The following is a 24,150-nucleotide window of genomic DNA, read 5'->3' as shown; positions in this document are numbered from 1 at the left end:
AGCTTGCAGCTGCCTCCGCTCAACACGCTCTTTGTGGCGCTTGCAGCCACTCTCTGGACGCAGCTATTTTTAATTTCCCCAAGCGCGCACAAAGCAAAGGGGGTGGGCGATGCCGCTGGCGTCCCCCCTTCCTGCCCCCGCTCCCACCCCTTTCCCAGCCAGCCCTGCGCTTCCCGGCTTCCTCCCACCCTCCGGGGAATTGGGGAGCTGCACTCCCTCTTTTTTGGTTTTATTTTATTTTTTTTTGGGTCCGCGTTGAGAGCCGGCCTTGGCTTCCCCCCCCCCCCACCCGCCCATCCACCCTGCGCCAGTGTGTGCGGGGAGCTGGGAAAATGCAGAAATAAATAAATACACAATTAGGCAGGCGTCCAGCCGTGGAGGGGGGCGTGCTGCAAAAAGAGACTCCGGCCAAATTTTGGAATGCCTGAGAAAGCGGCTGGAGCCGTGGGCGAGTGCGGGGTTGTGGGCTTCCCACCGGAGCAGGGGCGGCTGCGACCCCCGAGGAGGAGGAGGAGGAGGAGGAGGGAGGGTGGCAGCTCCCAGCCTTGCTCTTGGGGGGCTTCCCCCCACTGGCATCTCACTGAGTCCAGGACAAGGCATGTTTGTGCTGGAGCATGGTGAGAATGGGGGCCTCAAAGTGCTCTTGCCTCAGCTCAGGAGTGATATTTACACCAAAAGCTGAGTTGTGCCCTCTGTTCAAGCAGCAACACGGTTCGGGGTTAATAAATTACTTATTTGCAATCTTTGTTTCTCTGTTAGGTAAGCATTGGTGAATATGATATTTCTGCTTTATCCCAGGCATGAATTATTCATCAGGTTTGGAAGCTGTAAGAGGGACGTCAGGTTAAAACTTGCGTGGAGACAAGCTGAGGTCTTCAGTGAGGTTTTGTAAACAGCTTTTCTCAGGGTTACCAAGTGCAGAGGTTTTGCAGAAGTCTTCCCCTTTTTGTCTGTGCTGTTTTAAGGCATTTCTGGTGAAAAATGGGAATTTCCAGGCAGATTTGATTATTGGTCTTGCTCGTTTACTTACCATGGGCTGCAAGATACAAAAGTAGAAAAAAAAAATCAAAATACTGTTTTTCCTTTGTGGAGAACCAGGTAACAGCATGTGAACATGCTCTTGGTAATACGTATTTTGTAAGATCTTTTTATTTTGCCCTGTTTCTTCAAAGCTACAGAGGAGGTTCTTCCCTGCAGTCACTGAAGTCTGACTGCAAGCAGGCAACGAGATAAAACAGCCAGACAGCTTTGCTGAAAGTTGAAATTACCATAGGTAAATCACGTGTGCAGCAACTTCACTTACCCTTCACCTCCTTCCTGCAGGATCCCATCCAGGAGCTGGTTTGTGGGAGTGTGTTAACAGCCTTGTGCTCTGCTCCTGCAGGCAGCACAGCTCCTCTTGTGCTGCTGCAGGAGAGAGGTGTTGCATGTAGAGCTTGTGGTGCTCCAGGAGCTGGGGGAAGCAGGGAAGGTCTCACCTTCCATGGAGGTTTTTTCCACTCTGTGTTTTCCTGGCATGCCCTCCATGGCCATGCCACATCTCCGCTGCCATAGCACCCCTTGCCATGGGGCTGCAGGGAGAAAATTCTTCCTTGAGAGGGTGGGGAGGCCCTGGCACAGGTTGCCCAGAGAACCTGGGGCTGCTCCATCCCTGGAAGTGTTCAAGGCTGCGTTGGATGGGGCTCAGAGCAATCTGGGATAGTGGAAGGTGTCCCTGCCCATGGCAGGGGGCTGGAACTGGATGAACTTTAAGGTTGTTTCCAACCCAAACCATTCTGTGGCATGATCCTGTGGGTCTTGGCTCTTGCACCCCCCAGGCCTTGGGTGCTGTGCCTTGGGTGCTGTGGCTCTCCATGATTTTGTGGCCTGGGAAGCTGCAGTGAGGCTGTGGGCTGCTGTCCCACTGTGACCCATGGCTGTCCCCACTCTCCTCCCAGTTCCCTTTGCTGTGGGTGGCTGGTCCTTGGGCAGAGGAGACAGAGGGAACAGAGGCACACAGCGTGATTTTAGAAGCGTCCCAGCAGCATCCTGACCTCATGCAGGATTTCCACCTGTTGTGATGGTGTGACTGGAGAGAAAGGTGGGGTTTTGGAGCACACCCAGCCTTGGCCCTTTCCTCCACATTTCATCAGCCCTGCTGCGATCACATTGATAAAGTCACAGGGATCACCAGGGCGCTGGGGAGCTACTGGGATATAATTAGGGTTTTGGTTCACTTTCCTGGCTGCTTTCCCATTAGGGGAGGGACAGCAGGGATTATGGATGGAGCAGATGTGTGGAGGGAGGGGATGTTTGGCTTGCATGGGTGGTTAATGCCATGTACAGGCCAGTGCTGGGGGGAGTGAAGTCTGTCATCCCAGGCATGGGCCATGGAGAAACCTTTTGTGTTTATCCCCCTCACGTGCACGAGCCCCAGATTGCTCCCCTCTGCTGGGATTGCACAGCTGCTCCCAGAGGAGCGTTGGGAGCAGCACATGGCTATGAACTCCCTCTTCTCCCTGTGCTCCTCTGCAGGAGCCAAATGTGAGCAGCAGGTTTAGGGAGAAAACACTGCTACCCTGGCTCAGTTCCAGCAGCCTTACATGTTAGTCACGAATTTTTTCTGGGCATTTAAAGCACTTCTTACCCCGGGTGCCACTTGCCAGTGAACCTGGTGGTGCCTGCCTTGCCAGGACAGCTCTTTATTATCAGTGTCCATGCCTCCACCACATCGTGCCTGTGGCAGCAAAGCCCAGCTCAAGCTGCTGCTGGGTGGTCTCCTTGCCCCACAACAATCACGTGTGTGCCTGTTGGGAATTATTCTCCTTGGAACTGCCCAGAAGGTTCACATTTTGTACCATTTGGTGGGATGGCTAATGGTCAAAGTTTGGGAAACTCTCCACCCATCACCTTGGCTTTTGGGAAGGTCTGCAGGGTCCAAGCTGGTCTGGAAGTTGCCGAAAGCAATGCAGAGTGGGTGTGGGGTTTTCTGTAGGGTGTGGGGTGCAGGATGTGGCTGCTGTTTGGTTGACCAATCCAAGCCAACCTCTTTGGCTCGGGCTGGCCCTCACACCTCCAGCTGCAGACCCCAAGGGCCCTGGGAGCCCAGCCTCCTGGTATTCCCAGCCCAGCAGGAAGCTCTGCAAAGCTCATAAGAGCAATGCTGGGGAATAATGAGATTTCCAGACTAATTTGGCCGGATTCAAGAACTTCCACTGAAGCATCTGCGCCCGTGGGAGTTGCCCAAGCCTCCGGTGGGTCTGGTGCTGCTGATCCCCAGGGCTGTTGTCTCCTCCTCTGCAGTTGTTGAGTGCCAGTACTAGACCCTGTATTGAGAGTCCTGGGGAGTGAAGGTGGGATACTCCACCAGGGTGGCTGCAGGCTCTGAAATTATCCAGAGCTCCAGACAATGGAGGTGGCTCTTCATGGCTGTGATGCTGCTGATGGCTTGGTGTGTCCCTGTGTCTTTGCACTGATTCCTCTGCTTGGTTGCATTTGCAGGAGAGGTTGTGGGATGGCTGGGGAGGAGGAGACCTGTCCCTCCTTTCCCTCTAGGCTGGAAGGGAGATAGGTTTACTCAGTGGGAGGTAGAGGGATTTGATTGATCTAATTTTCTGCTTTCCTTGGATGACAATTACCTTGGTCATGTTCCCTCACTCCCATGAAGCAGAAATCCAGTTCCAGCTGGAACTGGGGCTGGCCAGCATGGGTAGAGGTCATCCTGCCTCAGTCCCAGCTTTCCTCCTCCTGAACTGTGTCCAAAACTGGCATCACTGTGTGTATGGCCATCTCGGTGTGTGGGTGACCTTAGGGAGCTGTGGTTGCTGGTGTTTGGTGAAGCCCCTTGCTGCTGTGGAGCCTGTGAGCACAGAGGTGGTGCTGAGCTCCTGCACATGTGTGCCTGGCACACGGTGCAGGGACCGCCTGGGACTCGTCTCCTACACCGAGGGGGTGGAGGATAAAGTTGACAAGGCCAATTTGGAACAGTGTAATTTAAGATTCAAGTATCAAGATGCAAATGAAGCCCGTTTTTCCTTCCCACCTCCAAACGACTGCAGTTCCCTCTCCAGGAAACTCCTGTCATGATCTCTGCACCAAGCTCTGGTCTGTCCGTGGTCTTACCGGGTTTTTGCCATTGGGCTGATTACCATGACGACTTGCTGGAAGGCTGCAGATATTTGCTTCCCCCTTGGCTGTTGTGCCTGTGCATCTGGGAGCAGGGAAGATGCCACGCTGGCAGCTGTGAGCAGATGGGGTCGGATCTGTTATCATGTATTCCTCCCACCCCCCTCCTCAGAGGGGAGGAGGACATTTTGCATTTTAAATGCATCTAAATCCCATAGAGCAAGAAGCAAGAGTAACTTTTGGGTTTGCAGGGCTACAAGGTGGTGCCTTTGGCACTGCAGGACTGGCAAATGCCTGTGCATTTCTGGGCTTCTGCTTTGGTCCCCGGAGAGTTGGGATAGGGCTTGAGCTGATGCTCCACGCTCTTTGTACAACATTTGGCTTTTCCTTTGGTCCACAAACAGCCAGGATGGCAGCTCAGAGCAGCCTTTGGATACCCCACCCTGGTGGGACCTTGCTGTCCTTCCCATCATGGTGCCAATGTTTTTTGCATCTCTCTCCCTCTTCCTCTCCAGCAGCATTGGAAGTGGAATGTGCGTATCCGTGGTTGCAAGGTTCCCTGAAAGGCTCCTGGATTTGTCCATGCTGCTGAGGCCCTAGAGGGTCAGACACCAGTGCTGAGGGAGGTTGAACCCACTTGGTGACCACCAGTGGGTTTGCTGACCCTCCCTGCCCAGCATGGCTGTTCCCACCATGCACAGACCCCTCAGAGGCTGTTCAGCAGGAAAGAGGTTAACAGGAAGGAGGCAGGCTAGGCTCTGGCTGCCAACTCCGACCCTGCTTTGGAGTGGGGAGCAGCTGGGAGCTGCAAGAGCAGTGCGAAAATAGCCTTATAAGGCCAAGAGAAGCCGGCTCCAGCCTCCGCACAGCCCGGGCCAGGCTCGCTCCGCTCCAGCACCCGCTCGCCGGATGGGTGCCCGTGGGGATGGGGCTACAAATGGGATGTGTGGCCCCAGACTTGCAGCCTGGGCACCCCTGGGGTGGGTGCTGGCCATGCCTGGCTGAGGTGGCACTGGGTGGGAGAGGAGCCCGAGGGTGCACCCAGCCAGTTCTCAGGCAGCTCCCGGCCTCGCTCAGTGTTTAGACTCGCTGTCCGTGGACATAAACACCGACTCTGCTTAAAAGCGGCCCCTGGCTGAACTCTCCTGCCCAGCCCCTGCACTTCACCCCCTTCTCAAACTGCTCCCCGAGGAAGAAAATTCCATCCCAGTGGCAAAAGGGGAGCTGATGTTGTTTTACGTCCTGGTGGAGGCTCAGGAGGGCTCTTCAGGGGCTGGCATGCAGGGACAGGTGTGTGTGGCACTTGCTAACCCATCCCACCTCCTTGGGGTGGGTGACCTGGGGTTATGGGGAATTCCTTCAGCAAAACAAAACTGGCTGTCAGCACCTGTGATGAGCAGGGCCGGGTCAACAGTGGGGAAATCTGTGGGTGACTGGTGCGTGGCTGGAGGTTTCTCAGTGGCTTTCACCAAGCAGTAGATGCTGATACAAGAAGTTTGCAGGTGAGAAAGGTGTGCTCAGGTGGCCCAGAAAAGATACCTGCCTCGTGCTTGGATGGCACAGGGAAATGTGGGGATGTGGGAGCACACACAACCTTCTGCTGCCCTTCCACGGTGACTCCTCCTGTCCATCCTTTTGCAGAGCCCACAGAGGTTGTTTTCAGCTTCTTTGTCTAATTTAATAAATCCAGGATGCTCAGCCTGCCAGCTGATCTATAAGTGTAATAAATCTGCCCACCACAGTGCTCCAGCCCCGTTGTGGCCCTATCGAGAGCCTCGTGCCTGGTGGCAGGAAGCCCAAAAGGCTCATTAAAGCCCTGCTGCTGTGCCAGCCGTGCTAGCCTGGCACCTGGGCAGCTCAGGGCAGGCTGAGCCAGCCCTGTGTGTGTGCACAGAGCATCCCCAGCTGGGATTTGGGAGGTCATGCCTCGCCTTGCATGGCTGAAAAGGGATCCTCTGCAACTCCCTGAAAGGTGGTAGCCAAGTGTGGGTCAGTGTCTTCTCACAGCTAACAAGTGATAGGACAAGTGGAAACAGCCTCAAGTTGCTCCAGAGGAGTTTTAGGTTGGATATTAGGAAAAAATTCTATAATGAAAGGGTGGTCAGGCATAGGCATAGGCTGCCCAGGGAAGTGGTAGAGTCACCATCCCTGTAAGTGTTCAGAAACCACAAAGATGTGGTGTTTAGAGACGTGTTTTAGTGGAGGACCTGGCAGTGCTGTGAGTTAATCATTGGAGGGGTTTCTACAATTCTGTAACTTTGCAAGGAGTTGGTGCTGTCTTGATGGCCTCCAGGTGGGAATGGTGGATGTGGCTCTGGGTTAGGCTCCCAGTGCCATGCTGGTGCTGGGAGCTGCATGTCCAAGTTCTGTCTGGGCCCTTTCCCAAGCCGTGGTTGTCTCCATGTTGCCCTGATGTGCCTGTGACAATGTGACAGTGAAGTCTTGCTCCCTTCTGTTTGCATCCTGCCTGGAGCGCTGTGATCAGCTGAGCCCAGGCACTGGGATGGGGGAAGCTTTTAGCAGACACAGGAGCTGCCTTTGCAGAGCACTCAGGAGTGCTGTGAGTGAGCAGCACTCGGCAGCCACCTTCATGAATATTTTAGCTGGGAGAATTAACATTTGTCAAGACACATTTATGGAGGCAGCGTGGATGTCTCTTCCCCAGGCGCTGCAGGCTCGCTGCTGCTCCAGGGCAGTGCTGGGAGCCAGGGCAGAGCCTGCCAGATCCTGAGCCCAGAGTGGGACAGCAGAGCTGTGATCTCCCCTGGGACAGCCAGGCCCCGGTGCCAAGGCAACCAGCCCGCCATGTGAGATAGACAAATGGTTGTGGGTTTTTTTTTTTTTCTCTTCCCCTCCTGGTTCTTGGCAGAAAGTAAAATGTCCCTTTTGTTTGGTTTCCTCCTCCCCCTGCCCCATCGCCTTTCTTTAAAGGTTGTGTTCCAGATTTCATCAACCCACGTTGTGTAATAGCCCTGGACAACGGGTTGGGCATTGGCCATGTCCCACGGAGGCCATGGCAGAGCCCCTCCTCAGGAGCCTGACCGTGGGGTTACCTGCTCCAAAACATCCTGTGTACAGCTCCTGAGCAAAGGTCCCTTGTATTTTGTATCAAGCTGCTATGATCCCCATGTGTTAGAAAGGACAGGGAAAGTCCTTGGAAAAAAATTCAGAAGTTTTCAAATCGAAATAATCCTGTTTTTCTACCTAAAATAATCCTGGTTTTCTGCCTCAGCCCTGCAGTGCCTTATGGAAATGAGGGACTTTGCAGACAAACCCTTTTGATTTACAGCATCAGCTCCTGTACCTAGTAGTTCATCACCCACGAGGCATCCAGCACTGTGCAGGAGGATGCAGTAATGCCCTGCTTGGGATTTCTTCCTTAAGCTTCTGTTAGGTCCCCATTCTTTCTTTCCCTCCTTTCCACTGCCCAAGGAGAGGGCTGCTGCAGTTGCTGGCTCTGCATCCTAGGAGCATCCATCTAGAGATCCCTGCATCTCATCCAGAGGCTGCTGATGTTGTTGATGTTGTGGAGAGCCTGGCATGACTCATGGCCTGGGCACCGGGGGAGGGAGAGGAGGAGGAGGAAGAGGAGGAGGAGAGCGCTCTGTAGGCTTTGTGTGTTATGGAGAGGGACTCTGTGAGCACGTGTGTGTCAATAGGGATCTGTCACTACAGAGGGAAACAGCAACACAATTGTTTCTTGTCTCTGGTTCCTCTGCTGGTACTGGCAGCCTGGAGAGCTGTAGCTGCTCGTGTGATACAAGTGCTCCTTTTCCTGTCCTGGTGAGGGACAGGCATTGCTCAAGTGACTGGGATGGAGGTACCTGGTGGCACCGGTGGCCTCAAGGAGGGCTGGTGGGGGTGGCCTTAATGATGTCCTCTGCTTCCACAGAGGTACACCCTTGTGTGCTTCCACTCCTACCCCTAGTTAAATGACACACCCAGCCACCAGATCCAGTTCTGGGGTAGCTGTGGGCTCCATCCCAGCAGCAATGGGAGAGGGCAAAGGCAGGGCCAGCACCTGGGGACAGGGCTGTCCCTCAGCTGGAGACTGGCAGCAATCAGCAGCTGAGGCTGAGCATCCTCTCCTGCCTCACCCAGACCTGAAGCCACCCCAGGGTCTGATGCTGGGTTCAGCCTTGTATCAAAGCATCTGCTCTTCCAAGGGCAGGTTGAAATCCCAGCCCTGTTGTTTCGGTGTCTCTGCCATGCAATGCTTCTCTGCTTCTGCATTTATTTATTTATTCCCTTCCAACTGCTGGAGCCACACAGTCCTTACCTGGCCAGGGACCAGCTTTGCTCATTCTTCTCCAAGGTTCCCCAGCCTTGAGAAACCCTCCAGCCCAGAAACAGGTGCTCAGAGGTGAAGAAGGGGTCCAAGCCATCCCCTTTTCCTTGGTGGAGTTTGTGTGTGTGCACACGCGTTTCCACCAGGCACCATTTGCATTTTGCTTCACTTCAAAGTGCCTGTGCTGCCTTCAAGGAAGGAAACAAATGGTGTAAAGGAATTTACATCCCAAGTGAGTGAGGCTGCTGGTCTGTCAGGTTTCATCTGCTGCTGAGGGGTGTGGGGTGCAGGGGAGCTGCTGTGGGATGGAGGGTTCATCCCTGGGGCCACAGGTGGAAGAGGGTCATTCCCAGCTTTGTTCCCAGCTCTTTCCTGGTGTCCTGACTCAGAGGTGCAGTGGTGGATGGAGACTCCTGTGTCAGGCTGTGCAAGATGCCAGCATTCACCTTTCACAAGGAGGGCTGAGTGGCAAAACCACTTTGCAGGGCCAGCCCCCAAACCGGCTCCTCTGCTCCCGGCAGGCTTCGGTCAGGGCTGGGTGTGGGCAGCAGGAGCAGCCGCCCTGCACTGCCATGGGCTTGGAGGGTGTTGGTTCTTCCTCTCCTCCTGTGCCAGCTCCTTGCCAAATCCCTCCGGGGCCTTACAGGGAGTCAAGGGACTGAGTGGCCCAAGATCCCCCTGTGGGGCTCCCTCCCTCCTCCTCACCCCCTGTCTTTGTTGAATTCCCTGGTGTAAAACTGCTCTGGGAGGGGAAGGAGGTTGGACCTGGACCTTACAGTCCTGGAGGCCTTGGCTCTGCCAGAGGCCAGCAAGACAAAAACTTTTCTAAGACTCCACTTGGAACAGGAGAAAGTTTTTCCGTTGGGTTTTTATAGCTCCCGGAAAGCGGGGTTTTATTTTTGTTGTCTAAGACAAAAAATCCTCTTAAGAGCTGACTACCCGTGGCAGTGCAGGGCTGGAGGCTGGGCATGCGCCCTGCTGGGGTCTGGGCTGGGCTTTGCTTTCCCTCCCTCCATCCTGGGGGGTCTCTGGATGCTGATTTCCACAAGGAGAGGAGGCTTTGCTGTCCCTGATGTACGGCTGGTCCAGTTCATGTGCCCAGTGCTGGAGCACCTGTGATGGCTCCTTGCCACCCCTGGGCTGTCATGGGCTGCTCCCACCCAGGGACACAGCTGCAGGGAAAAACCTTTCTCCTGGGGAAAGGGGCTATTTCCCACCTCCTACAGATGGCTAAACAGGGAGCTCTGGGAGACTGATCTGAATTTTCTGGGTTTGTAGGCTGGGGCCATTGAGCTCTCTCCTGTCACCCTTTCTTTGCATGGCACAGGCTGCTTTTGGAGGGGTTTTGCTGGCAGGGGAGCTGGTTTCCATGGTAAAAACCTTAACAGCATCTGCCAGAAATCCGTCTCCTTGTTGGCCCGGCCATCTGGAGGGCACAAGGAGGCTTTGGCAGGGCGAGGAAGTGTCCACAGGCTGCTTTAGGTCCTCCTTTGGTGCTGTTGGCAGCTCGGAGGGATCTCTCCCTCTCCATTTATGTCCCAGGTGCAGGTTTGCCCTGGGATGCTGGAAGGACCCCAGTGTCACCGAGCCTGGTGGGGACAGGCAGGCTGAGGACATGGGAGCCGTGGAATGGCTCAGGGGGGAGGGCTGCAGGCACTGGGGACGGGTGGATACTCTGTAATCGGATGAGCCAGCGCTGCTCCAGATGGACCTGTCAGCTCTTGTCAGTGCTGACACCCCTCTGGGTGTCCCTCAGTGTCCCCTTGGGCCACAGGGGCCACCACCTGTCCCACTTCACCAGGTCTCCTTGGAACTATGGGGCTGAGAGATGACGCTGTTCTGAAAACCCACCAAGCAAGGTCCCTTCGATGCTGCAGTCCCTCCCTGGCAAACTCTGTGATTTTTAAATTTTAATGGAAAAAACCTGGTGCTTGTCTCTGTCTGTTTGTCCCTGAGCCATCCTCTGCTGCGGACAGTGGGACCTTGCTGCTTTGCCATCCCTGTCCCCAGGTGCCACCCCACCAGCCCAGATGGCTTGCAGCTGCAGACACAAAGCTGGCCCCTTGGTGCCCTTCCTCGGTGTCCAGGTGCCACAACAGGGCAGCCATCCTTCCCTGCATGTTTGGCATAGGAGAAGCAGCTTTCTGGCAGCAGTGGACCAAACTGGTCTGGCAGGAGTTGTACTGGTTGGTCTGTGTCCCCAGATGTGTGACACAGAGCTTTGCTGTGGGCTGGGCACGGCACACAGATGGATCTGGTTACTTGTGGGCAAATCATCTTGGTGTGTAGGATCCTGGTGTCCTCCAGGAGAGGTTTTAGGGCTCAGCTCTTCTCTCCTCTGCTCTCCTCAAAGCTGCTCCTTTCTCCTTTCCCTCGCAGCCGACCACCCTCCCGCAGGGCACCATCAACATGAACCAGTGCACAGACGTGGTGGACGGCGAGGGCCGGACAGGGCAGAAGTTCTCCTTGTGCATCCTGACGCCAGAGAAGGAGCACTTCATCCGCGCCGAGAACAAGGAGATCATCAGTGGGTGAGTGCAGAGCTGGGGCTCAGCCCCTCCCAGGCTCTTCCATTAGCCACGTGGAAGAGGAAGGTGGGTAGGACCCTGAGTAAGGCTGGGTACTGTGGCTGTGCATACCCAGACTGATCCTGGGTGCTGGGGTGATCCCACAGTGCTTTCAGGGATCCCATCCCATCCCATTTTAGGCATCCAGCCCACTGACACAGGTCCCATAATTCTGGGGCTGGCAGGTCCGCCCCCAAGTGCCATACACCCTCTGGTCCTCATCCATCCCTGGGTAGATGTGGAATCCTGGGGTGGATGCTGCCCACCTCCCTGGTCCCAGGGAATCATCTCACCTCCAAGGATGGTTAAAATGTCACAGGAATGCAGTGGCTCAGTGACAGTGAAGATGAGACCGCTAAAACGAGCAAATCAGGGTAAATTTCTCAACTCCAGGTGTTGGTTGGTGACCTAGAAACATCCTTTTCCATCACTCATATACCAGCTGGGATTGAAGCTGGTGCTAGTGAAGGTGCAGAGCCCTGGAGAGCCAAGCTGCCAGCACACAGTGACAGAGTGTGGCTGTGCTGCTGCTCATCTGAGAGCTTTTCCCACATGGAGTGCCCGGAGCCCAGTGCCTCCCTCCCAGAATTTGACATTTGAAACTCCAGCAGGAAACTGAAGGGATGAACACTTGCTCTTTCCCACTGCTCCCAAGGCACAGCATCTCCTGCCTCCCCCAGCCCTGGCAGCAGCAGAGTCAGCACTTTCTGCTGAGATTTCTATTTCCAAGCCTTATCTTCGGTAGAGACTCCCCTTGTTCTGTAAATACTTATTGAAATAGACATTTTTCTACGAAGAATTGGGGATTTTGACCAGATGAGTGTTTTCATGCATTGAAATTTCCCTGCCCTACTGAGACAAGAGGGCACAGGTGAGCCTTGGGTTTGCAAACCTGTCCCCCCAGCCCCATTCACAGCGACGTGCTGCAGTGGCTGTGGAGCTGGGATGCAGAGCCATGTGGGAATCACAGCACAGGGGAGTGAGCTCCTCTCCTCCCTGGCAGGAGCAGTGACTGCCCCAAACCATGGCCAGCCCCCATGGCCTGCTCTCTCCACCTTCTCCCCACGCTCTAGTTCCCAGCTCAGCCTTTGTTGCTGGTCCTGCCTGCCGTGGGAGGGAGAGGCATTGTGGAGTGAGGTGGGGCTGATTTATTGCTCATCAGCCCAGCAATGGGTTTTGAAGCAGTGCTTTTGCTCCTGACTGCAGGCATTAATCATCCCTGAGCAGTCCCACTCTGGGGCCAAGCCAGGCTGGTTTTGTTTGCAGTTGCAGCACGACAGGAAGATTTCCCTGGCTGGGGGACAATTGGTTTCACATTCATTCTGTGCTTCTGGCGTTCATTGCCTCACCAAACCCCACTTGATGTTGTCATCTCCAAACATTTAACAGCAGCAGTGTGCAAAGCAGGGGGAGAAGGAAAGGGGAGCAGGGACATTTGAAGTGGGAATGTTTCCCAGTGGCCCAGGGATCCCTGTGGAGTTCTCAGAGATGCGGGGGCAGGTTGTCAGGCCACGGTGGGAGGACACAGGACTTCTCAATGCCGAGTTCATGCTGCTCTTCCTTGGACAAAAGCCCTTTGTCTGCAGTGTGCGGGTGTTGGCATGGCTCAAGGGGACGGGCCTGCTGGAGGCTCTGTCCCTCTCCACTGTCTTACAGGATCCTTGAATCCCTGCCTCATATCAGCCTTGGCTGTGGCCTCACTTTTGCAGAGAGCAGGGTTTGAGCCAAAGCATCCTGGGGTCATTCCCTCTTCTCCTGCCTTATTTTTCCTCCAGGAGCTGGTTGGGATGGTTTCTGGGTATTGTTCACCAAACTGACCCTGATCACGTCAGCATCACTCCTGTCTCTGTGGCACAGACCTCACCTTCTGCTTTCTCTGCCTGCAGGTGGCTGGAGATGCTGATTGTCTATCCCAGGACAAACAAGCAGAATCAGAAGAAGAAGAGGAAGGTAGAGCCCCCAACTCCCCAGGTAACCCAGGGACACACACACTGTCACCTAGTCCCTTGCCTCCCTCTCAGGGCCATGGCCTTGCTCTGGTCCTGGGGTAGCTCCCCCCAGGCCATCAGGATCACGAGCCCTCTGATGCTGCCTGTGTGGAGGGTGAGAGCTGGGGCAAACCAGGACAGCAGATCGGTGTGAATTAATTCCTGGTCATCACTTCCAGGGTCACACACTCCTGCTTTCCTGGCTGCTTTGGGGCCACGTTCTGCCCCCTGTGTGATGTTTTGTGGTGCCACCCCTGCACACAATCCCGGGAGTGGCCGCAAAGCAACGTGGTCCCCACGGAGGACCAGGGAGAGGTGCTGCTCATGGGCCTTTTCGTCAGAAACAGGATGAAATTCCATCGGGCTCCAGTTACTCCCTTAGAGATGACCCCAGAGATAATGGGAATGAAAGGAAAATACTAAAGGCCAGGGCCAGGCTGGGAGCTCCGGGGGCCGGAGCTGGGCTCTCCAGGGACCCGCCAGTGGCTTCGTGCTCACTTTGACTATAAATGGTAAAAAGTGGGGCCAGCTCTGACTCACTCGTTCCTGCCTGGCTCCCACGTGGCTGGAATGGGGGACAGTCCCACAGATGGGGAACGTGACCCCAGGGCCACCCTCGTCCCTCGCCGGGGCTGAGAACAGCCATGTCCCTGAGGCCGCCTGACCTCTGGCTGTGTGTCCCACCACCACAGGGGTCCAGCTGGGAGGGCTCCTCCAGCATTGCTGGGGACCAAAACCAGTATCAGGGCTCCCCTGAGCCTTGATCAGGGCTCCCCTGAGCCTTGGTTTTCAGGTCCTCTTTGATGAAGTTCCAAGGATGGCCCTGGTGCAAACTGGGCCATGGATGGGTTTTGTACAGTGTTTGTTTGAATAAGTTTTCATCACTCCACTGGATAAAGATGTTCCAGGCAATGGGAAAAATGTTAGTGGGGGGATGATCCGTTTTTGCACACCAAGCTGTAAGTCTGAGCCACCCCTTGCCAAGGTCTGGGGTCCTCACAGCCTGAACAAGCCCATAAGTGCTGGCTCTGGTAATGCTCCAGGGAAGATGCCTCCTCCCTTCATGTTATGAGCTGTCGATCCTCAGTTCCCAAGAAGTGGACTGTTGCATTTGGGGCACCCCAGGGAGTGGATGCAGCAGGGCAGGGATGCTCACCCTGGCCAGGGTGCACCACTAAACCCAGGCTGGGTTCAGGAGGGGGGACAGGGTGGAGACGACAAGAGGCGCAGAGCCAGAAAAACATCACTCTGGGTTACATTTCATCACCATGGCAACTTCTTGGAAACCGTACAGGATCTGAGCTCCTGAGCACCAAATAAGGGAAGCGGCTGTGGGAAGGATGCCGGCTCCCCGTGGGCAGATGGGCTCCCCAGGTGCTTGGGGATGGGGACCAGGGACCCTTGTGGCACATTGCTCTCTTGTCTTGGGACAGACAACCCTGTCTTACTTACTACCCTCCCTCCACTCTCTCCATCCCATGGCTTCCATCCCCACGGTGCTGGAAAAAGGCTCAAATTCATTCTGTAAAACCAACCTCCATGTGGGAAGTGCTGCTGATGGATGCTGTGCTGTGTCAGGCGCTTAGGAGCAGCCTGCAAAGGCAGAAGCAGCATCTTTCCTCTGTCTCCGAGATCCTACTGATGCAGGTGGCTGGTCCAGCAAAGGAAAGAGGATGCTGAGGAGAAAATCAGCACCAAATTCTCCTCTGTGAAATGGCCTCTCCTGAAGCTGGCTGCTGTTCAGCTTGCTCTCCATGAGAAAGCTTGCATTCCTCCTAAAGATGGCCATACACTAATCAGGCAGTAGATCATGTCTTAGAGCTGCTTAGGGAAGGGTGGGCACCTTTGTGATATAAAAAAAGAATTTTATATTCTTACTTTTTCTCACTCTCCATAGCTTTTGCTTGTCTGTGGTACGGCAGACCTTGGTTACACCTGGATGCTCTTAGAGCATCAAGGTCATTTTCAACTCCCCCCATCATTTTGCATCATTCCTCTGCAAAGTAACCAGGGTGGGAGCAATGCAAGGAATACTACTCCTGCTGCAGAATTTTTTGGACAGGGAGTGTTAGGTGTTCTGACTTTGCTTTGCAATTTTAGGGGGGAAAGGGCAGCTTTCTCTTGCAGCTTTTGCTGTGCTCCAGCAGCAGGAGGGACTGGAATGCCTGTGCCTGCCTGTTGCCCATGGGAACTTGAGGCAGGGTTTGGGGCTGAAATGTGGGATTTGAGGCTCTGCCCTGGGTTTGCACAGGGGTGTGGCAGGCTCAGGTAAGCAGAGCGTGCCCAGACACACCTCATGCAACCAGAGGCTGGTTTTGCTGATTTTGGTGCATTCTGCTTCTTGGAGTTGTTCATACCCCTGAGCAGGAGAGAGTTAATGTCTCTGCTCCCTCACAGACTTCTTTTTGGCCCAAATCTCTGCCTAATTAAATACATATCTACAAATAATTATGTGGGGGTGTGTGTAAGAGATATATAAAGATATATATCCTGAGCTGGTGATTAGCTTTGGGCTTGGATCAATGAAGGAGAGTATAAGGGACCTTGGAGATTGGACTGATCCTCTGCCTGAGCAGAGTCGCCTTGAGCAGGATGCCTGTGAACTCTGGATCATTTACCTCCAACACTGCATTCCTTTAGTGTGAAATTTCCCAAGGGGATTTCTTTTTAATTGAGGTCATTTGCTGCTTGTCATGGCTGTGTGTGGAGCCAGGACACACTCCCTGGGAGATCCCTAGTGGCTCTGGCACAGCCCTGCAAATGCCAATGGAGGTGCAGGGCTAAAACCCACCTGATGTGGGAGGAGGAGATAGAGAGGATGCTCTTTGCAGCCCTTGTTCCCAGCTTTCAGCTGTCTGTTTGTGCACTCCTGTATCCCCCCCTGTTCCATGGAAAGGGAACAAGCAGCTGGAAAACTTCCCACAATCCAAAGGGGAGTTAATTGTCATTGATTTATGGGTGGCTTTAAGAAAAATAATCTGTGAATGCAGAAGTTTAATATGACAACAGCAAAACATCTGCTAATGAACAAAGCCAAGGAAGGAGTTGGGAAAGCTGCTGCCTCTTCTGGGTCACATTCTGAACCTGGGCTGGCCGGGCTGTGGCCACCAAAGGGGCATCATCCATCATCTGTTGGGCTCCAGAGCTCCTTGTTAGCAGAGCAGCACTGAACATGATGGGGAATGTTTTGAAAGGGCGTGAAGCACTGACACATGTCACTGTCCCATCCCCGTCCTGCTGCGACGTGTCATGGGCAGCACCCAAGCTTTGTGGAGCTCACACCTCGGGGCCAAGCCCCTGGGGACCCTGAGAGTGGAGCTGGGGCAAACTCTCTAACTTCCTGTGTCAACTGGTTTTTTTAGGAGCCTGGTCCTGCTAAGATGGCTGTGACCAGCAGCAACATTCCCAGCGCTGAGAAGGTCCCTGCCACCAAGTCTACACTCTGGCAGGAAGAAATGAGGGGCAAAGACCAAGCAGATGGGGGCAGTGGCATTGGCCCAGCCCAGAGCCCCATGCAAGGCCAAGCTGGGGCTGCCAGCTCCATGAAGGACCCCGTGCTGGACAGCAAGGAAGGTGAGAGATGGGGATGGATGAGGTGTCCATTGCCTTGCACCCATGGAGCTGCGGTTGCTGCCAGGCTGGGGAGGACAGAGATGGAAGTGGTTGCAGAGCTGTGACTACAGCTGCCCATTTCTTGGTTTGAAAGTTGAGATCTTTCAGATCTTCAAACCTAGCTCAAGGGTTTGATCAGCATCCCCAGTTCCCTGCAGACTATCCCACCATTGCCATGCGTGTGAGGGCTGCTCAGGGTGGAAAAGCCAAGGGTGTAGGAGGTAGCACCATATGGGGCTGGTGCCCAGACCAACTTTGCCCTCACACCTGCCCCTATCCTGGGTGGAATCAGGGTGTTTCTTCCTTAAAAGCAGAACTTGGACTTGAAACCAAGCGTGGTGACATCTCTGTCCCTTAGAGGAGAGCTCCATGAACGGAGACCGGATAGACTGCGGGCGGAAGACGCGCGTGGAGAGCGGATACTTCTCCTTGGAGAAGACCAAACAAGACTCGAAGCTGGAAGAGCAGCAACTGCCACCCCCACCAAGCCCGCCCAGCCCCAGCACCCCGAACAACAGGTACAGTTATCCCAAATCGCCCTCACAGGAGCATGCCCAGCCCTTTCCTTCCCCAGGTATCCGATCAGGCGACCGAATGATTCACAGCTTCTCTCTGAACTCCTTGGACTCGAAGAGCAGTTGCCCCATGCACAAGGACTCCAACAACAGAGATGTAGGAAGGGGAGCTGAGAAATCGGGGCGTCCCCTTTCTTTTAAAGCCAGCCGGCAGTACACCACCCTGGCCGACGTTCCCAAGGCCATTAGGATCAGTAATCGTGAGGCCTTCCAGGTGGAGAGGAAGCGGCTAGAGCGGAGAACCCGGGCTCGTAGCCCTGGGAGAGAAGAAGTGGCCCGGCTCTTTGGGAATGAGAGAAGGTAAGGGATGAGTGGCTCATCTCCTTGCATGCTTCCAGCAGCAGTAGGTTGCATCCCTAGTGGAGTCTGGATGGAGCAGGTGGAATTTGCTGGGTGGAGCCTCTTTGTTTTTCAGTGCTCCTGGGTTTAAGGGTGCCCATCCACGCTGACCAGGTGGTGGGGTGTCTTTAATATTGGTAGTGGGCAGGTGTCACCCTGCCTGGCTGCTCTGGGGATATAGAATGGTTTGGGTTGGAAGGGACCTTAAAGTTCATTCAGTTCCACCACCTGCCACGGGCAGGGGCACCTTCCACTATCCCAGGTTGCTCCAAGCCCTGTCCAACCTGGCCTTGGACACTTTCAGGGATGGAGCAGCCCCAGCTTCTCTGGGCAACCTGTGCCAGTGTCTCACCACCAGCACAGGGAAGAATTTCCTGCTGGTATTTAATCTGAAGCTGCCCTGGTGTTGGGTGGTGTTGGATGCCCACCCTGGTGGCACACGCTGGCAGCCGGCACCATTAATTAGGTTAGCTCTGCTAGGGGCGTTAGTGCCAGGTGCCTTATGCAACTGCCTAATGAGCTGAGAGAGGTTTCAAAATGTCACAGCATTAATCTGGGAGAGGAGGGAGAGGTGGGTGCAGTGCCAAGGCAGGGCTCAGCAGGCTGCAAAACAGCTTAGTGTGGAGGAGGACGGGGAGGGCATCTGCAGCGCACGCCGGGTGCCCTCTGGGCGAGGCCAAGGATGGGCTCCACTCGCCCTGGGAGAGACACATTTGTGCAGTGAGGGCAGTGGAGCAAACTGGGAGACAGGCCCTGGGCGAGAGGGCTGCCTGCCAGTCTGATTTTCCTGCCCTGCTTCTCCTCCAGGCATGTTCTCTCTCGCACAGTTTCAGTAGGAGCTTCTCCTCTGCTCCTTCCCAGCCCCTAAAGGACTGTTTTCCAGACTGGCTTCCGAGAGCTGGGAGCAGGTCTGGGATGTGCAGCACAGCCTTGTGCTGGTGCCATCAGTCGGCAGGAGGATCCCAAACCTGGCCCAGAGTGCGTGCAGGGAGTGCTGGACTGGGAATAAATGAGGAAAGCTTGGGTTTGGCTTTGCCTGCCTTGGGAATTGGCTTTTTCCCGGGATGGAGGAGGAGGATACCACCTTGGCCATCCTGGCCAGGGACAGGGCTGAGAAAAGGCTGGTGGCTCTGGTTTTCAGGCTGAGCTGGTGCTGCCTGTGACATTGTGTCCCTGCTGCATTTGCTTGCACAGGATGCCTTGGCCAGTGCCTGTCCCCAGCCTGACAGAGCAGTGCATTCCTCCAGTGCCAACAGTCCCTTGCCCTGGGTATCCTGCAGCACTGGGATCATCCTGCATGGAATTGGGGAGCAGAATTATAACAGATAACGGGGCCTGGGAGAGGACATTGCTGCCAGAGTCTGTCCTTTTTTAATGTCAGCCCCACTCATTGCCTGCTGGTGGGTGCTTTTTCCCAGGGAAAGTCTGTTTTTCCCAGCCTGGCTCGGGCTGTTAACAGTATTTTTGCTTTATCAGTATTGGCAGCAATTCCCCTGTATCAGCCCAGGGCTTTTATCAGAGCAGAACGGGTGCAGGGAGAGGAGCAGGAGCTGCACCAGGCACTGGGGTCTTGCTGCCCACGGGGCTGAACCTGGCCCAGCTTTTGGGAGGGGGGTGATGGCAGAGAGAAGGGGGAGGGTCCCCACCTGCCAGAGGGTTTGGCCCTGGATCACAGCCCACGGTGCTGGAGGAATGTGCCATAAGCAGGGATGGCTCAGTGGGTGTTCAGGGATGGGCACGTTTGTTTTCTCCCCTGGTAACCTGGGAATTGGCCGTGCAGGTGGTGTGGGTGGAGAGGGCCTGTGTCCTGGAGCTGGGAGACAGCCATGTTGGGGCTCAGTGGACTCAACAGGGCACAGAGACACTGTCCAGTGTTGCACCAGAGAATTAACATTCCCCAGCACCCTGCTCAGCTTGGCTTGGCTGCTTTTTAACTTGAGTTTACTTAGTCCCAATGTCCCTCTCATTCTTCTCCTCCGAGCTCAGACTGTGCTGTTAGAGGCTGGGCAGATACAATAACTCATTTCCATGCTGTGGGGTTGGCTTTTCCCCCTGGTTTAACACCATTTGTAATAATCCTTCTCAGTAACCCACTAACATGTCTGGGAACACTTGTCCTATGCCAACCCCACAGGCACCAGCCAGGCATTGTGCAGATCTGCCTTTCAGTGCAGCCAAATGAACTCACTCAGATTCTGTTGGTATTTTCAGCTCTTCCTCCCATTTTTTTGGGGTGTAAATCAGTGCAAGTGTCAGAGCTGTGGATGGAAAATAATTATTTCAGGTACCCAGTGTTGCATCCTGAGTGCCACACCTGCAGGCTTTGCTCCAGATAAAGCCATTGGTCGAGGCTTCTCATCCTGCTTCCTTTTCACAAGGAATATTACATGATTTAGGGCCAGGGATTTTCTGTGCTGACCATTTATACCTGTCTCTGCCTCCATGCAGACATCTGAGCTTGCAGCCACTCAGAACTGGGAATCAGGAAACAGGAGATAATCTCCACGATTTTGGCAGAGCAGCAGAGTGCGAGTTCCCTCTGCTGGCACGTGGCAGGACAGAGCTGCAGCACCCACCAGGATGTCACACTGGGCTGGGGGACAGGGATTGAGGCCAGAGAGGTGGAGCCATCTCCAGTCTCCCTTCTCAGACCCATCCCTAGGGCAGAAGGGCAAGGGCAGCACTTTGGAAACCCCATGGATGAATCTGGAGGTGTTGCACACAAAAATCACAGCTGGAAAGAGCTGCAGGAATGTCCTTAGACAGCAGTCCTCGTGTCCCAGAGAGATTCTGCAGCTGCAGGGATAAATTCCTGCACATCTCAGGATTTCTGTTTTACAAACTTGGGTTTTTATGCACAGTTCCAGGGGTGCAGCCTGTAAAACCACAGCTTTCCCAGCTGACCTGGTGTTCTTCTCACACTGGCAAGAGTTCACTGTGGTGTCAGCCACATCTGCTGTAGGAGTGTGGTCAGGGGCTGAGGTGTATTTCTAGCATCAATTAATAGCAGAATTGCCTGAAATTGCTTAAAAGACTTCTCTCACTCAAATTCCTTCTCTGGAGTTTCTTGAGGTGTAAAGCTCTGCTCTGAATTCTGCTTCTCCCCATACAGAGGAGCTCCTGCTCTCCCAAATACAGGTTTTTTTCCTTGTGAAACTATTCTCATTCTTCTGGTGGACCTCTTGGGAAATGTCTCTTCCTTTTCCTGACACTCACTATCTTTCTTGATGCTAAATAATGAATGAATCCAATAAAAATAAAGGCTTTTCTTCCAATCAAAGAAAATCACTTTAATCACAGCTCATCCTGGTCTTTTGAGCTTTCCTTCCCACTGCACACCCCCTTCACTAACAGCTGAGATCTGCAGCCTGGGTTTAGTGGCCTGGAAAAGATTAACAGCCTGCATGGCCAAGGAATTCCTTGGGATGAGCTTTTGTAGTTGAAAAGCACTAAATGGCACTGCAGCTTTTAAAAAGCTTCTTCATACCTGTCCCAGCCTTGTTTTGTCCACCCAGAGCTGCTGTGCAGAGGGAGCAGCTCAATCCAACACGTGGGGAGGGGAGGAGAGCCCTTCCTTCCCCATCCCTCCAGGATCTCTGGCAGTAACCTCTCTGAAATGTTGATCTAATGGGAAAAAAAAAAAAGATTCTTTTCTGTAATCTGGATGATATTAACCCTTGGGGCTGTGATTTGGTTGCAGTGATTTATTTTTCTCCTCCCTTTTCCGATGATGAATGACTGGAATGATTTTGATTTTGTTTTGTATGTAGATGCAGATATATAATTTCCTCTTCTGTTCATTCATTTTCCAGCCTTGTTTTCTTCCAGGTCTTGTTGCTCTCCACCTTCTCCTGCTGTGTTGCTGTGTGACGTGTCCACCTTTACTTCGCCTGCTTCGCTACCATCTCATCTCAATCTCAAGCCGTAGAACAACCTGGTGGTGCAGCCCCTTTCATGAGAAATCAACCTGCTTTTGATTTTGTTTTTATGGTTTTTTTTGGTTGGGTTTTTGTTCTTTTTTTTTTTTTTTTTCCTCTTGATTTGTTTTTCTTCAGACCTTCACCTAATAGGGCACAGACAATGTTAATTCATGGACCTTTTCCTCCCTCCTGAACTGAGACTCAGAGAAGGCTGGGCCAGTATAAAAAGGGTTAAAAGAATGTGACTCCAGAACAGTTCCCTGTCTGTCAGTGAACACAGAACATGGATTTATGCTCCACAGCCTGGCCTATGTCAGGCTTCTCATGGACAGAACATCCCAGGGAAATCGGGAGCTCTGCACAAGCCTGGGATCTACTCACTCCCAGTTTGCAAACTGGGAGGCAGCAGGGGCTGAACAGATGTCCCCTAAAACCATCAAAGATCTTTAAATTTACAAAGGAACATCTTCCCCACCAATTTTGTCCCTTCCCCTTTGGTTGTATCCTGGCAGCCTGGTTCTGAGCAGCAGTGGGGGGCCCCAGCCCCCCAGGAGATGGGATGTGCTCAGACTGGTTGTCTCATTTATAGAACTTGGTGCAAATATTGGTTGAAAACTGAACATCTCATGGTGTTTGAACCCTTAACCTGCTGTTCCTCTTTGTGGAAAGTGTTAAAAATGTTTTTATTTTGGATAACCTGTTATCCCTCATGTGGTTGCCCTTGTGATTTTCATGCACATCAGAGGCTCACACAGAGCAAGCAGCCCCAAGTTTAGATGTGGCACATGTGGGTCCAAATTTTGTGTCAATAAACCACCAGGACAGAGTTTTTTGGGGAGGTTTGAAATAGAACTTTAAGCCTCACAGCTTGGAGCACAGCTGGCTTGTGCTGGTGGTGGGTTATTGCTTTATATTCCCAGTTTGTGATTGAAGACCTGAGGCTGATACTTTCCTGAACCCCTGGAAATACAAACTTAGACATGAGCAGGTTCTTTGGAAATTCCTCTTCTTTGGGTCAGCAAGCAGCTTCTCATGCTGAAACAGCATTTCTAATTCCACCTGTTTGCTTGTCCTTAAGAGAATCCTGTTTGGGTTTGATCCAGGGGTGACTCCTGCTCCATCCACATTTCTTCATAGGTCTCCATTCTCAGAGACACAAGTACCACGGGGTAATGGGCCACCAAGGCAGTGTCTGAGAGCCCAGGTCATGCCCCCTGATGTCCAGACTGGATTTTTAGCCCAGTTAAGAGGAGGGAAAGGCCCCAGGTTCTGCAAGGAGTGCCCTGACGTGGTACAGGGTGCTCCTCATCTCCTCAGGCCCTTTCAGCTGGTGCATCCTGTGAGCCAGAACCGTGGACACCCCTTGCTCCATGCAGTCCTGTGGTTGTTCCCCGTGTGGGGCTGAGATTTTTAGAGGGTTCCTGTTGCAGGGAACACACTGAGGGACCCAGAGCCACCCATTACCTCTGCACCCCAGCTTGGTGTGGTGTGTCAGGGGTCTGGGGTGCAATTGATAGCCCCAGTGCTAGAGGGTAGAGGCAAAGCTTAAGCCAAAGCTGCTCCATAATCCCTACTTCCCAAGGGTCTGTAAAAGTCACAAATAAAGAGTTATTGCTGGTTTTGTGGGAGGTTTCTAGTTGCTGAAGAAGATGCTAGGTGCAGAGCTGAATAATGTGAGGGTTTTCCCCACTGTGTGGGTAAAATGATGTCAGATCAGGGCTTTTACCCTGGATTTGGCCATGTCAGAGCTCACAGAGAAGCAGGGCCCAAAAGCCAGGTGTGCATGAACTCTGGGTCAAGCAATTCTGCGACCTTAAACTTGTGGGGTTGTACAGCTCCACGCAGTTGCTGCTCTCGTGTTTAAAGCATCTCTGGTTTCCCTTTTGTCCCTGTTTTGCAGGAGATCCCAGGTGATTGAGAAATTCGAGGCCCTGGACATTGAGAATGCGGAGCACATGGAAACGAGCGCGCCGGGAGGCGCCGCCCTGTCCAGCGAAACGCGGCAGGGCAGGAGCGAGAAGAGGGTTTTCCCAAGGAAACGGGTAAGATCTCAGCCAAGGAATCCTGGAAGATAAAACCTGGAATCCTGCAGCCCAGGATAGAGGGTTTAGCTGCAGGGTTTGTCCCTGGAGGTGGATTTGGAGGCGCAGGCAGCTCCTGCAGGAGCTGAACGTCTGTGTGTGCTCAGTGTCTGTGAATTTTCCTGCTCTGCTCCCTTCGCCCAGGGAGATTGGAGTGGAAAATCAGGCTATCTCTTCTTTCTTCATAATACTTCAGATCTGGCATGGCAGGACACATCAGGATAGGGTGAAGTAACAAAAGAAACATGTTTGAGAGTCCCAGATTTGCTTGGGTATAATGGGAACAAATTAATGCCTGAAAGGACAAAAAATGTATCGCCAAGGAAATTGCTCTTGTTCTGAGCCTGAGATGCCCCTTAAATAAAGCAGATTTTTATGCCATGAGCCAAGAGAGCAGGACTCTGTCCTAGTTCCTGCACTGATCTGGGCTAATGCTGTTCACACAGGACTTCACTTGTGAAGGGGCAGCCGTGGGCTCCATCCTGGACGTGTCTGCGTCACCTCTGTCCCCACACCGCCGGGCAAAGTCACTGGACAGAAGGTCCACGGAGTCCTCTATGACGGTGAGCCACCAGAGGGGTGTCCCCTGCCTCTGCTCTGGTTATTTTCCCCTGGAATAACCCATTTCCTTGATGTTTTGTGTGATGTGTCGGACCCTCATGCTGTAGGACACCCT

The 24,150-nt window shown here is 53.6% G+C and overlaps 1 protein-coding gene across 2 annotated transcripts in view; it reads left to right on the top strand.

The window, feature by feature from the left end:
- MPRIP (myosin phosphatase Rho interacting protein) overlaps window positions 1-24,150 on the top strand; it is a 72,830-nt gene that overhangs the window by 19,933 nt on the left and 28,747 nt on the right. The window contains exons 4-9 of one of the 2 annotated variants that reach the window (XM_084216789.1): window positions 10,772-10,923; window positions 12,846-12,930; window positions 16,310-16,520; window positions 16,918-17,434; window positions 23,294-23,435; window positions 23,921-24,037. In XM_084216789.1, the coding sequence (XP_084072915.1) occupies window positions 10,772-10,923; window positions 12,846-12,930; window positions 16,310-16,520; window positions 16,918-17,434; window positions 23,294-23,435; window positions 23,921-24,037 (1,224 nt within the window). The remainder of the gene's footprint in view (window positions 1-10,771; window positions 10,924-12,845; window positions 12,931-16,309; window positions 16,521-16,917; window positions 17,435-23,293; window positions 23,436-23,920; window positions 24,038-24,150) is intronic. The other variant, XM_084216790.1, reaches the window with a different exon arrangement.

Source organism: Fringilla coelebs (genome assembly GCF_963513975.1).
Source record: "Fringilla coelebs genome assembly, chromosome: 16".
Lineage (NCBI taxonomy): Eukaryota > Metazoa > Chordata > Aves > Passeriformes > Fringillidae > Fringilla > Fringilla coelebs.
Note: the sequence above shows the minus strand (reverse complement) of the source record. Positions and strands in the feature narration are given on the sequence as shown.